Source organism: Gossypium hirsutum, chromosome D11, assembly GCF_007990345.1.
Source record: "Gossypium hirsutum isolate 1008001.06 chromosome D11, Gossypium_hirsutum_v2.1, whole genome shotgun sequence".
NCBI classification, from domain to species: domain Eukaryota; kingdom Viridiplantae; phylum Streptophyta; class Magnoliopsida; order Malvales; family Malvaceae; genus Gossypium; species Gossypium hirsutum.
In genome coordinates, this window is record NC_053447.1 from 17202561 (window position 1) to 17217268 (window position 14708).

At 32.7% G+C, this 14708-nt stretch overlaps 1 protein-coding gene across 1 annotated transcript; it reads left to right on the forward strand.

Moving 5' to 3' along the window:
* The first annotated feature begins 5726 nt into the window (after window positions 1–5726).
* LOC107912656 (transcription initiation factor IIE subunit alpha) lies at window positions 5727–14425 on the forward strand. The gene is made up of 11 exons (XM_016840936.2): window positions 5727–5945; window positions 6158–6265; window positions 6375–6497; window positions 6850–6970; window positions 7374–7502; window positions 8175–8284; window positions 8414–8597; window positions 10541–10738; window positions 12054–12284; window positions 12378–12582; window positions 13830–14425. Exons 2-11 carry the CDS (start codon window positions 6243–6245, stop codon window positions 13922–13924), a joined length of 1419 nt encoding a protein of 472 aa, XP_016696425.2. The 5' UTR covers window positions 5727–5945; window positions 6158–6242; the 3' UTR covers window positions 13925–14425.
* Window positions 14426–14708: the final 283 nt, after the last annotated feature.

Here is a 14708-nt window from a genome sequence, read left to right on the forward strand (position 1 = left end):
CCTCAACAGCCTAACATTAAACAGTCAAACGAATATGAATCTCCAAATCTAAATTGCTTTCATAAATGAATAAGGAGGTGGTCGAGCATAGCAGCAATAACAACTTTCATATGATTTCCATAAATGCACCAATATGGACTCCTTGTGCTACATACAATCCTTTATGGTTGCCAATAAATAATGGGCAAACTATTGGATATGTCAAAACATAATCCAATAACAAGCTATATAATAAACACATTACTTAAATTCTTGGTGTTGATTAAGAGTGTTGATCCTACGACATGACTTACAATTCATGTTGTGAGTTTGAATTATAGGAATTTTCTACTTGTGATGTATGTCGTGAATTTGAGTTGTAGGAATTGCCTACTTATGATGTGCACATGTGTTAATGATGATTTACTTCATTCAATAATGAGTTTTATCAAAATAGAAATTAGAAATTACCTCATTCAAACACCCTTGCCCTTCTAACTTGTTTTGTGTATACAGTTTTCTTCTTTTATAATTTTTTTAGTAATAATAATTATATATATACATATATAAACCAAAACTAAAACACACGAACTTTAATTATTGGGATTAGTATAACTTCATTAGTAGAGTTTTTTTTCAACTCTATAAAAAATATCATGTATTGTAACACCCCTAACCTGTATCTATCGTTAGAACAGGGTTATGGAGCATTACCGAAATTTACAGAACAAATAATAGACATCTCATATCATTTAGCAATCATATCAGAAAATCAAACATATTGTCCCTTATGTGAGCCTTCGAGGCCCAAAATACACATTAGAAACAAATTGAGACTAAACCGGATACTTAGAAAATTTTCAGAAAATCTCAAAATTTTTCAAAGGTGTAGGGGACACACGCCCATGTGGCCGGGCTGTGTGTCTCACACGGTCAAGAGACACGCCCGTGTTTCAGGCTGCGTGGACATTCGAAATAGGGACACACGGCCGTGTCCTAGCCCGTGTCCAAACTTGTGAGCTTATTGACTTGGGTCACACGGCCAAGCCACACGCTCATGTGCTAGGCTGTGTGAGCATATTGACTTGTAAGAAATAGGTGTAGGGGTCACACAGCCAAGCCACACGCCCGTATGCTAGGTTGTGTGGATAATTATGGGTATTTTTTTTGCAATTTTAAAGATGCAGGGGACACACGACCAAACCACACACCCGTGTACTAAGCCAAGATACACGCCCATTTCTCTGCCCATGTGGACAAAAATAGACCATTTCCAAGCCACTTTTCTCACCCAATTTGTCTTCCACCTACATTAACACTTTAACACATTCACAAGTCAATATAAGACATTCAATCCAAGCCAAAATCAAGCTTTAAATATGACATATTACCACATATAACCAATGTGCTCTTTGACACCTCAAATGACAATTTATTATCATGTTTACCTAATGTTCATATTTATCTAAATAACCAAATGCATATATGCATAATCAAGCTCATACTTCAAACATGATAAGTCTACATTCAAATGGCTATTATCAACCAAAACATTTACATGCCAACATTGGCAAATTAACCTATACATGCCATTATAACCAAAGTTGATTTATTATATATACCGAAATGAGCTGATGGATAGTGTGAGATATCTCCACCAAACTTCCAACCCAACGAGCTTCCGAATTACTATAAAACAGGGAAAATAAAACAAAGTAAGCTTTAAAGCTTAATAAGTTCCCATAACATGGAATTTAACTTACCATTTAATCACATTAAAGGAAACATACAAGGCATACTCAAGCAATTTGGCCAAAAGCCCTAACACATATCCTCATCAACAATGTTAGACATGTATTTCATATAAACATCAAGAAACATGTATGAGCTCAACAATAATCAAATTTCTATATACATATACTTTCCACATCATGTGTCCATATATCATGAAAATTATATCCATGTATTTCAAGTATTTACTGATAATAATTCATTTTGAATTCATATTATCTCATATCGGAACTTTGCCCGTTGAACCAGTTAAAATATCGATAGATATACGGGTGGTACACACAGAGTGTACAATTTTGTAAACTGTCAATTCATATTCAGGTATGTTCATTCGAGCATGTAATCGGGAAGCTCTTCTGAGCCATATATCGAGAAGCTCATGTGAGCCATGTAACAGGAAGCTCCGGAGAGCCATTAGTCGGGAAGCTCATATAAGAGCCTTTAATAGGGAAGTTCATGCGAGCCAATATCGAGAAGCTTCGGAGAGCTAGTTATCGGGAAGCTCCGAAGAGCTATATATCGGGATGCTCATGAAAGTTGCAGTGTGTCCATAACACATGTAGGATCATAACCAATTGGGATGCTCAAAAAAGCTATTAACGGGAAGCTTGCAAGAACCATATAATGGGAAGCTCGTGAGAGCTAAAAATGGGACACTTTTTCGAGCTGTGGTGTGTCCGCAACACATGCAGGACCATAACCAATTCAGAAACCTTGTATCCATCGAAATTCATTTATTCAAACGAGACTTAATACTTGTCGGACATTGTCGGATATGTGATTGATTTCTCACACATGACCATTACACAATTCACATACATAAGATTCAATTCAAACATATAAATATACAATTTAATTATACGAACTTACCTCGAGAAGTGTTTGTGTATATAAAATCTACTAATTCGCTACTTTCTCTTTTCCTCGATTTAACTCCGTATTTGATTTATCTGGACCTATATGGATGAATTTAACATAAATTTATATTCAATTCAATCCTATTCATATCTTAGGCAAAATTATCATTTTACCCCTACAGTTTTAATTAATTACAATTTCATCCCTAGGCTCGGAAAATGAAATTCATGCAATTTAATCATTATTCCAAGCCTAGCCAATTTTTTCATGTAACAATAGCAGCCCATGTATTTCACAAAATTCAAAATTTTCCATAAATTTTACATCTTTTTAATTTAGTCCCTAAATCTTAATTTCATCAAAATTCTCTTTACAAAAGTTGTTTATCTATCAACAACCTTTCATTTTCTATCATAAAACTTCATAATTCAACTATATTCATCCATGGAAAAACCCTAGTATTTTGATAACTTTGCAAATTAATCCTCGAGATAGCTAGATTAAGCTATTACGATATCTGAAACATGAAAATTACTAAAAACAAGACAAAGATACTTACCCAATTAAGCCAAATAAATTTGCTACCTTCAAGCTCTTCTAAATAGGGTTTCCATGTAAAAATAATTTGGGAAAGATGATAATATGATGATATTTTCATTATTTAATCATTTATCATCTGTTATTATTTTTACTTTTCAATTTAGTCCTTTTCTTTAATAAATTTTCCAAGGATGAATTATCATACTTATCTACTAACTCCTCTTAATGGTCTATTTGCTATATAAGGACCTCCAATTTTGAATTTCATAGCTATTTGATCCCTTTAGCTATTAGAATCCAACTTTTGCATTCTATGCAATTTGGTTCTTTTCATCAAATTAAACATGTAATCGGTAAAATTTTCCTAACGAAATTTTCATATGATATTTCTATCATAATGCAGACCATGAAATAATATTAAAATAATTTTTCTTCAGGACTCAGATTTATGGTCTCGAAACCACTGTTCCAATTTAACTGAAAACGGGCTGTTTAAAAAAATCGATGATTGGATATCGATCCTGAAAAAGTGAGGGTAGGAGCCATTACAAAAAAAAAAAAAAAACTATTTTGGTTACTGAATAATTGGAGCTTATTAACATCTCCCAAAAATCAATGTGTGCGGCTGAATTCTAGCTTTTTAAAGATGATTTATCATTGGCTAGGGACTTAAATGTTATTATTCATCTAGAGATTAAAATGATATCACTACCTTTATACATTTAATGTCTCCGGACAAAATCTTTAATATTTAGTTACCTTCTTTAATTGTTTAGTGTTGTCACATAAACATGTCTTTTAGAAAGGAAGTAAATGTTTTGATTATTTTACAATTTAAGACTTTTCGAGCTACAATTTATTTTGATTGTGTAAATTACAATTCTACTTTGAGACAATGACCAAAATTTGCAACTATTCTTTTATGTGATTCACATTTGTAATAAACCTTTAAATTTCATTCAACAACTTTATTTTTAATTAAAATTAATGTTTAAAAAATATTTCGAATAACATGAAGACACAATTTACTCAAAAAAAAAATCATTTCAAGTATTAATTTTAATAATTTAACAATAATTTTCATAATATGCAGTATAGATGCAAAAATCAGAGGATTTGTCCTCCCACTCTTCAAAATGAAATGATAAAGAAAATATTAAATACTCTATTTAATTGTAGAAGAATGAATCAATAAATATGATCATTTTAAAAATTATTAATTAATTTTTTTTATTATTACACAATTAACGCAAACATTCTCTTCATCAATAATTATGATCTCATTCTCAAATATTTGTTTAGTAAATCAATTGAAAAATTAAATATTAAAAATTTAAGTTATAAAATTACTTGATATATTACTTAGATTGTTTAGCAAATATAGATTTTAAATTATTATTTTTTATTTTGTCCTTAAATTTTAAGCAATTCACTTTATTCTAAATAAAAATCAAATTTTAAACGTAAAGTTTTTATAAAATAACATAATATTAAAATAAATAAAATTATTCTCCATTAAATGATAAGTCATTCTTATCTATTTATTATTTTCTACACTTTTTATAGAAAAAGAGCAATCAAATTGTTTTATTTTAGATTATCGAATATGTATAAAAAAATATTAATTTTTAGTTGTTACTTAAATTTTCATTTTCTATTTCAATTTTAAATAAAATTATGAGTTTTTAATCATATATATCTTGTAAAATAAATTTCATATAGTTAACATCCAATTACAACTATAATTTATAATACGAAAAAAAACACACTCAAACAATAGATAATCAAGATTTTAATTAAAAACAAAACCCTTATAGTTTTTAACTTCATCAAACAAACTCCAAATAATATATCTTTAACCAATATTTATTATATTAGGGATATTATAATTTTTTACCCTTAAACTTCATAATTGGTCTATTTTAGTATTTCTATTTTCTTTTTAGTTTACTTTGATACTTAAATTCGGCAATTAAGTCTATTTTGGTCCCTAAGATTATGTTAAGATTTGATTATGTAACCAATGTTCTCGAAATAAGAATGGATTGGTTAGTCGTGCTAATTGGATCGAGAACCGATAGATATATTGGTCCGAACAAAGAGGTTGAAGTTGAACCAATTGAATTAGAAAACTACTCGAAACTGGGATAAAAATCATTTGTTAAACAGGTTGAATCGATTTAATAAAAGAATTTATTTTTAATTATTTATTTAATATATTTGGTCTAGTAGTTGAATCGATCAAATCGATTGAATCCAAAACCGGTGGTCTGATCGGTTATCAAAATACTGTATGTGATATTTTAAGATTTATCACGTTATCACCTAAGATTTTATATAATTTTTTAATTCTCAAGTGAAGATGAGGCACAATCTTAAAGTGCCAAGTCATCAAACTTTTCTACTTTTTCAAGTTTAGGGACAAAAATAGATTTAGTTACCAAATTTAGATATCAAAGGAAAAAAAAGGAGAGAAGAAAGATACCAAAATGAATCTAATTACCAAGTTTAGGGTCCAAAAATTATATTATCCCATTGTGTTAAGAATGAACCAAACATAATTTATGGAAAAAGGATACTAGATATGTAATACTTACGGTTGCAAGTGTGTAAACTAGCGCAGACACGCCTTCTCCTTCTTTGCAGGCACATCATCGCGCACATATCGTTTGGTTCTCCAAGAAAAGCTCCGCTACACTTACTTGCTGAACGCTGTTTTCTTTACTCTTTGGCTGACCTCTTTCTGTCAATTTTTGCCTCAATCATCTTTTCTACAGGTAGTTCTCCAATCTTTGATACTATGAACTCATTGCTTGTACTCTGTTTGTCTTCACAAAAATCGCAATCTGGGTTTTCTCCAAATCCTGCTCCACTGCTTCTCCCTCGACCGTGCTTTATTTACTACCAGCCCCATCCTTTCCTTCTAACTCCATCACTCTAGATCTGGAAACCAATAATTTTTTTTTACTTTAATTATGTGATGATGCAGTTCTTCTTGCGGAAGCATATTATGTGACGCAAATTAGTTTGGTTAAAATTACGAGGAAGTTGTTTAACACCAATCACTTAACAATATGAGCATCGAGCCATTTAACAGGTTTGCCTTTTCTTTTACTTTAAATCAGGGCCATAGAGGCTTTCTCCAAACTGGGTTTTGTAAATTTTGCCTATGTAATTATTTATTGATATCGTAATTGGGAAATCAGGTTGGTTAAACTTGCTGCTCGGGCGTTTTATGATGACGTGACAACAAAAGGAGATAATCAACCAAAGACGGGTCGAGGGGATAATAGAGGGATTGCTGTTGTAGTTCTTGATGCTCTTACAAGGTACTGATTCTTTATCCTTTATTCATGGAAGAATTAAAAATTGTTTTGCATTTGATAGCATGTAAAAGAGAACTGGTTTTGTTTGCTGGAGAAATGGGAAGGTAGCATTGAATTTTAGTATTGGAGCTATTTTGTAATTGGTATAATATGTTGAAACTGAGTTGACTACTTTGGCAAGTGGTTTTTTCCCACTTCAATAAGACGTCTTTCAATATGGATGGCAAATATGTTTATTTCCAAGAACTTACTATGCCTGCTTGCAAATATGTTCTGGTTGCATGCAATAATCATGCTGGCTTCAGGCTTACAATTTCTGAGGCACATTCTCTTTTTTGCTTGCTTTCATTTCCAGGAGACAATGGGTTAGGGAAGAAGATTTGGCAAAGGAGTTGAAACTCCATTCAAAGCAACTTCGGAGGATTTTACGGCTATTTGAGGAAGAAAAATTAGTTACCCGTGATCATAGAAGAGAGGTCAGACTGCTATAGCTCCTTTTCTTTTCTCTTCCTTTGGAATAATGTTTTTTTAGTTGTCACTATTTGTGGTTTTGTCAGTAAGTATTCCTTCTGTATCTGTTAGTTAATCATTGTTTTCCTATTCTCTATTAATTTAGAGCAAATACTACAATTCTCTATTCTCTGTTAATCTAGAACAATTACTGTGCATTATTGAAGCTCTCTTTCTTTTCCTTTGTTTTCTGTCTTCAATTGTTTCTTATTTTCACATAGAATTGAGGCATAGTGATGGTGTTAGTGACCAAAAAGTCTGGTTTCCAGTTGCATTTTATATGTTTCATTAATTGTTGGAACAGTTTTTGGTTGTGATTTTTGAACCTTTTTGTTTTTGCTTGCATACTTATGTTCGATTTGGTCACAGACGGCTAAAGGGGCAAAGATTTATAGTGCTGCAGTTGCTGCGACGGCTGATACTCAAACGGGTGGGAAAGAGGGAGAGGAGAAGATTAAACTGCACACTCACTCTTATTGTTGTCTAGATTATGCACAGGTTACTACTTTTATTTATTCCATTCTTTATTTCTCTAATTCTAATATGCATAGATTGATTTGTTAATAATGGACTAGATAGAAAAGGCGCAAGCCATAGAGCTATTCATATGGTGCTTAACTGGTATCGGTGGTTTCGGTCAGTACTGACCTGATTTGGAAAAAGTTTGCTATTTTACCAGCAATGTACTCTTTTAGTTTTTTGTACAAGTCTTTACTGCTCTGTATCAGTCTGTTCCAGCCGTATAACCCCATACTAGAAAATATGTTCATTCAGAAATAAATTATGTTCATTAAATCATGCTATTGAATTTGATTAGTAACGATTTACCTTCTTTTTATATTTATTTTATGTTTAGAATTTTTGCATACTAAATGTTTATGATTTTAAAATTTTATATTTGAATTTCTCTGCACAGATGTATGAGGTGGAAGTGTATTTTCATGTTTAATTAGAGCATTAAATAATGAGCTATATATATGTGAAAAGTATTTAAAAGTACAGATAACAGGTAGCCAAAACACACTGGTATTGGTACGTACCAATACAAAACAAAAACTATATGCCTATGCCATATGGTTATGACTGCCTTCATAAAATCTCTTTTGCCTTTTTTTCAATCCGTTTTATTATGTCCAGAGCTGATTCTGACTAAGCAATGTGTTTTTTTAGATATATGATGTTGTTAGGTATAGGATGCATCGTATGAAGAAAAAAATAAAGGATGAACTTGAGGACAAGAATACTGTTCAGGAGTATGTCTGCCCTGGCTGTGGGAAAAGGTTTCTGCCCTTGCTTCTCTCTTTTGTCCTCCTCTTTTTTCTTTCCTTGGGTTGTTTGAAAAGTATATTTGTCTAGTGAATTAGTAGCAATGAAAAATTGAAGGTCTCCTGTTACCATTTTTTTTTCAGATACAATGCTTTGGATGCATTGAGATTAGTTTCTTTGGAGGATGAATATTTTCACTGTGAAAGATGTAATGGAGAATTGGTGGCAGAGAGTGACAAGTTAGCCGCGCAAGATGTAGGAGATGGAGATGACAATGCACGACGACGACGGCGTGAAAAGTTGAAGGACATGCTTCAGAAAATGGAGGTAATTTTTCTCTTTAAAGTTCCTATTTATTGCCTTATTAAGCATATTCATTTGTGCTTGATCTAGAATGTGAATCTATTGAAATTAGAAATTTAATCGCTTTTATCATAAATTAACAAAATAGTATAGTATGTTTACAACATTTTTCAAGACATATTATAAAAAGGATGTAATTTAAGTAAGATCCATTTTTACAAGCCCTAAATTCTTTGGATGTCATTGGGACTTGGTTAGAGGTTGAAATATTAACATTGGGCAAATCAGTGAGGTCCATTCTAATTCGGCTTAGTACCTTGCCCTTGGCTTCTGATTATGAAGGGATGTGTTTTTCTTGAATTCTTCTTAAAAGGAAAAAAGAAACATAGTTATCAAAATAATAATTCTTCTCAATGAAGCCCATAAAGATGATAGGCTGTTATGTCTATATAGTATAGGGAACACGTTATTTTATCAATTTGCTGGGGGATAGAGGAACAGTTTCTGTGTCTTGAAGTTTGCTTTGCCTATCATGAAATGTTCTGTTCTATTTTTTTACTGGTTGATTCTGCGACATCAGATGACAGTGATCATTTAGGCCCCCATTTTTTTAATGCATTTTTAAAGCTACTAAAGCTTTGAGCTAGTAAGTGAACATAAATCTAGAAGCATAGCTTTTGTATTTCCTTGAAAGCTAGTTGCTCAAAGTGGTGGAACAAAGGCTGCAAGCATCAAGTTTTGCTTTGTATGCAAAGCAAATGATTCTAGTTTCCTATTAAAACTTTGTTGATTCTTTTTTTCATCGTGTTTATGCTATCTAAGTTTTGTATTTTATCAGTTCCTTTACGCCCAATTGATTTGCATATGAGCATAATTCAATAGCAAATTGTCTGGTTGACCTGTGATTGTGGCTTTACATGGTTTGGACTTTGTCAACTGTAACTGAGATTTCTGTAATATTGAAATGCTTATTCCCTTTGTGCTAATGATTTAAACTTAATGTTTGTCGTCTGGTGCTCCACTATGTAGTCGGAAAACTTTATGTCTGCACTTCTTAATGATGTTTATGTAATATTCTTGACTTTATATTTGATATAAAGAAATAGTTGATCATTGCCGTACCTTAATAGACACTAACTAAAGAGCAGAACTTTGAAGTTTCCATATCTTCCACCTGAATAAAGCAGTGAATTCACCTTTCACTTCAATCCTCCCCCTACATTTTCCACTCCAAATATCTTCCAAACAAAATCCTTTCCTCTGTGATAAACTTCAGAAGATGTTTCCTGCAAAAGCATCTTATCAAGTTTTAATTGCCTGCTTCTACGCTACCTAGCATTTGGAACAATGGTGATGTACTACTGCTCCTGCAATTATCACTTTCTGGATAACATACCTTCACTGTCTTACATCATTCTCATTCTCAGCTGATCGGGTGATATTTAAACTCATTGTTTGTACATCATCAAATGATATTTTTCTCTAACTTCGTGTTTTCAAGCACTTCATTAACTTCTGACGGCATCGCTCATTGGCTCCTAGATTGTTATTCCCTTCATGCAACAAGTTACTTTTCAGTCTTATTAATTGCATCTTGAACCATACGAGTTGTAGAGAGAAAAATCCTGAAGGAGGTTTTCAAATTGCCCTATCCTAGTCACTAGAACTAGAACTATCCTCAACCCCTTTGTACTGATAGAAGTTCAAACACACCAGATAAAGCCCTGTTGGAAAGATATGAATTAAGGAATGCTACCTTCTCCCCTTGCAAATAGCTGTGATAGCCAATTTTGATCATCATATCAGTCCTTCAAACTCCATTTCTTTTTAACTTATTTCCCTATATATTTGTTTTGCGGTATATGTTTATAGAAATATCCAAGCCTTTTTTACTTCATTCTTTCCATTCTGTACATTTTGCATGCCATTTTTTGAAATTGACATTTGACACAATGAAATGACTGCAGGTACAGCTTAAACCATTAATGGAACAACTCAACAGAGTAAAAGATATGCCTATTCCAGAATTTGGAAGTCTCCAAGCATGGGAAGCTCGAGCAAGTGCTGCTGGGCGTGCTGTAAATGGTGATTCTGGTTCTAATGATCCTTCCAAAAATTCTCAGGGTTATGGTGGCACACCTATGCCATTTCTTGGGGAGACAAAGGTAAGAGTTTACTTGAACTGTATTTCTCTCTGTTCTTTGTTGTAATGAGGTGGGTTTCAAGTAGTGATGGCATCATAGAATAGTGGTTGCTATTTTTCGGTGGCGGCACCATCTGCCACCGATAAAAGCTCAAATAGCGGTGTGAATATTTTCACAGCAAAAACAGACAATCACGGCCGCGAAAAGCAGTCTAACGGAAAATTGCGGCTTTAACAGCCGTTATTCCCGCTATCTTGTTACTTTTAGAAAGAACTCTTCTCTTGAACAATGAGATTGGGATGAGACGAGGTGAGAAAGGAAGAGCAGGCTAGTGACTATATCTGCACAACAAAGGAAAGGAAAAAAGTTAAGAAAAGATAAAGGAACTGCACAAATGAGACAGATCATAACAAACCTCTGATTTTTCTCCTCTCTCTACATTTCCAACTTCCCTCTTGTTTAACGATAAGAGTCTTTGATCATCCTGGCTTGAAACTACATCTACATTTCTTCTAATCTTATCTATGTTTAGTTAAATAGCTTCGTTTCTTATTTTCTTGATTTGTTTGTGAATATTTTTAAGATATAAATAAAAGACTATAGAATGTTATAAGCACTTTAAAAATAATTAACAATAAAGTTTCATGCTTAGAACTATTTTTATGTTCTATAAGAAATTGTGAAAATTTGAAAAAAAATTCCTGACTGCAATGAGGGTAATGACAGCAATAATATCTATTACGTCCGCAATCACAATAACAGCAGCATGACTGAAAACACAATTTTGACACTGCCACTTAAGTCCCTGTTACTAATAGTCATGGAATATTGATGCTAGACTTGGGCATATTTCTTCAGCCTGAATTATTGTAGTTTAATTTCCTGGATCACTTTTCATTTGAATGGGTATCTGCAGTCATGCATCCACAATTCTTGGAGGTTCAAAATTTCCCAAAATCTTAAATGAAATATTCATGAATTTTCATGCAACATTCTAACTTAACTATTGCACCTGGTGCCTTTATGAAAGCTAGTAAGCCCTTGCTGCTTATATAACCAACCATTTATGCTGAAACAGATTTGCACTTAGACCACCACTATACTGAATAGTCAGTTGAGTTTTATTACTGTCATAAATCATTGTTCTTAAACCAAACAATCCGTTTATTTTTAATGCTCAGCAGTTAGTATTGTTTCTTGAAGTGTGGATTTTATATTCTTTTTACTTCTACTGGAGATTCTCCTCTACAGTGTTCGCCATGCATTTCTTAATTTCAAATGTTGGATATTTTACCATCAACGATTGTTTTTAAAGCTTTTTGGGCTTGCCTGGCAGGTTGAAGTTGCCTTTTCTGGTCTTGATGGCAAGGAAGATGTCAAGTCTGAAAGTGCTAGCACATCCCTGAAAGTTTTGCCACCTTGGATGATAAAGCAAGGTATGAACCTGACGAAGGAACAACGTGGAGAGGTCAAGCAAGAGTCAAAGCCAGATGGCAGCTCAGCACAACCAGAATTTTCAGATGACAAAAAGTCCACTGTTGAAAATGACGATAAGAAGAAGATACAGGTATGTATAATGAGATGTATTATTATTCTTTCCTTCTTTCTGTCCATCCCATCCAGTTTAACTTACAAGAATTTCTTTCCTGTTGTATTACAGGACGAGTATCTTAAAGCTTATTATGCTGCTTTGTATAAGAAACAACAAGAACTAGAAGAAGCTGCTAAGAAACAACAAGAATTATTGGACATTCCTCTAGCCACTGGTCTTTCTGACTCTTCCAATCGTCAAGTTGGTATGAAAGCTAAACGTGATGACAATGAGGGAGAAGATGATATTGATTGGGAAGAAGCTCCTGTTGCTGGTAAGTGCCACTTTTTCTTTTGTATTCGGAATATAACTTGGTTTCTCTTTGATGACTACGAAAACTGTTCAGAATTAATTGTTCAAATTATTTAAACTTGTAGTCATGCTTATCCGTTCTTATGAAACATTTAAAAGAATATTTAACATGCAAAAAGATATTAAAACCTTGCCAGAGAACTTACTGTGCCGAATATAGAATACATTCAGCCATTTCCAAAGTTTTACAAGCCATCAATATAATTTAATTCCCTTTTCCTGTGTTCCATTGTAATTCATATTTTCGTATACCTATTCTCATATTTTATATACAAATCAGAGTATCATATGTGTAGAGTGGAAACCTAATCTACTATTTATTTAAACTTCAGTGTTTATTGTTCTCTAACATATTTAATTAAATCCAATTCTTAAATATCAACAACATACATACCAAGATATGGTACCCTAATCTATAATAAATACTGTAGTACTTTTTGTTTCAAGTTGCATGTTCGCCTTTCTCCTGTGTTGCCTTTCATTGAAATACAATTTTGGGTGAGCCAGTATCCAGCTTTTGAGTTACTTTATTGTTAAAACTGGGGAAGCAAGAAACAAAATACATAAAAGTGGACATCCGATAAGAATGAGGGAGTAGTACTTATTGTGGGTGCAAATTCTCAGTTTAATTGGTGGCATCATATTTTGATTGCACTAGAATTGCTGCTTGCTAATAATCATACTAATCAATATCTAAAACATAAAGGATTTGTATTGTGGGAATATCTGTGACATGCCAAGTGTAGAATGACCCGATAACATCATTATTTTTCTAACTCTAAGAAAGTTTTGCTTTCTACTGGCCACAAAAGTCTCATATTTGTGCTATTTAAGGTGTGCATAATTACTTGGATAGTTATTTTCATAGTTGGTTCACTGCCTATTACGGTGTTATCCCCAATCAGTTCTATATCCATAGATACATATTACAATAGGATTATGCATTATGCCTACTGGTGGCGGAATGTTGAAACATTTAATCCATCTCCATGTGCATTTTTTACGAGTTTTATTGCCATTCAAAGTGTGTCAAGCAATGATAGAAATAACTTGCAATAGTTCAACTTGAATTTTCCTATTACCTTTCGATATTAGTTATATATGCAAGTTGATACAAGTTCAATCCTAATGCTCCATGTATTATTTTTAATACAAAATGTGTCCAACTAGTTATAAGTTCATCATGATGAAGATGTTGGTGTGTTTCAGGCAATACAACTGAGAGTTATAAGGTCAATGATTTGAATGTGGAAGCAGAAGAATCTGGAGATGATGAGGATGATGTAGATTGGGAGGAAGGCTGAATTAATGGTTCAGCTTCCTGTGATGTGTATGGCATTGACAAAGGGTAATGGGTGGTTTATATGTCGCACTCGTTCTCGTATAATTATGTGCTCTTTCAAAGATATGAAGCCCCTTCTAAGTGTTCGTTAGTAACAATCAGTTTCATCTATCATTTTTCTGACATTGTGCCAACAGTTGCTGAGGGAAGTCCAAAAGATGATTTTTATTTGGTCTTAATAAATGGATTTGGCGAAGTTGTTGTGAACTATGGACAAAGCAAGCGGTAGTGTTACAAAAGCGTTTTTATCATAACTTGCAAGCCTGTTTCTCAGTTGTACGTTCTAGTTTGTGTTTTTTTTTTTGGGTTTTTACCGAAGGAACCTGAAGTGTTAATTTGAACACTGTATTCTATGTAGAAAAAACAAACATCGGTAAGAAGACAATTATCTTCGTTGCCATGTCGTTTCTATGCTTTGCAACATATTGCAGAGATTCAAATTCAAAACTCAAAACTTGTTGGATGCTCATCTTTTAAAACTGTGACTGTAAGAATACCTGAATTTAATTTTTAGTTCCATTGTTGTGAAATATCAATGTCCCGAATAAACTGTTGGGTTAAGCAAAACTCAGAGATTGGAATTATTTGGTACTAAGATTATAGAAAAACAAACCTTTTAATCTAAAAAGTTTGATATCGGGTAAATTTCACCATTAAGTTATTAGTAAGTTTACGTTTTAGTCACTTAACTTTAAAAAATTATAAAATAGTCATTGAACTATTTCAAAATTTTAATTTAGTTACTA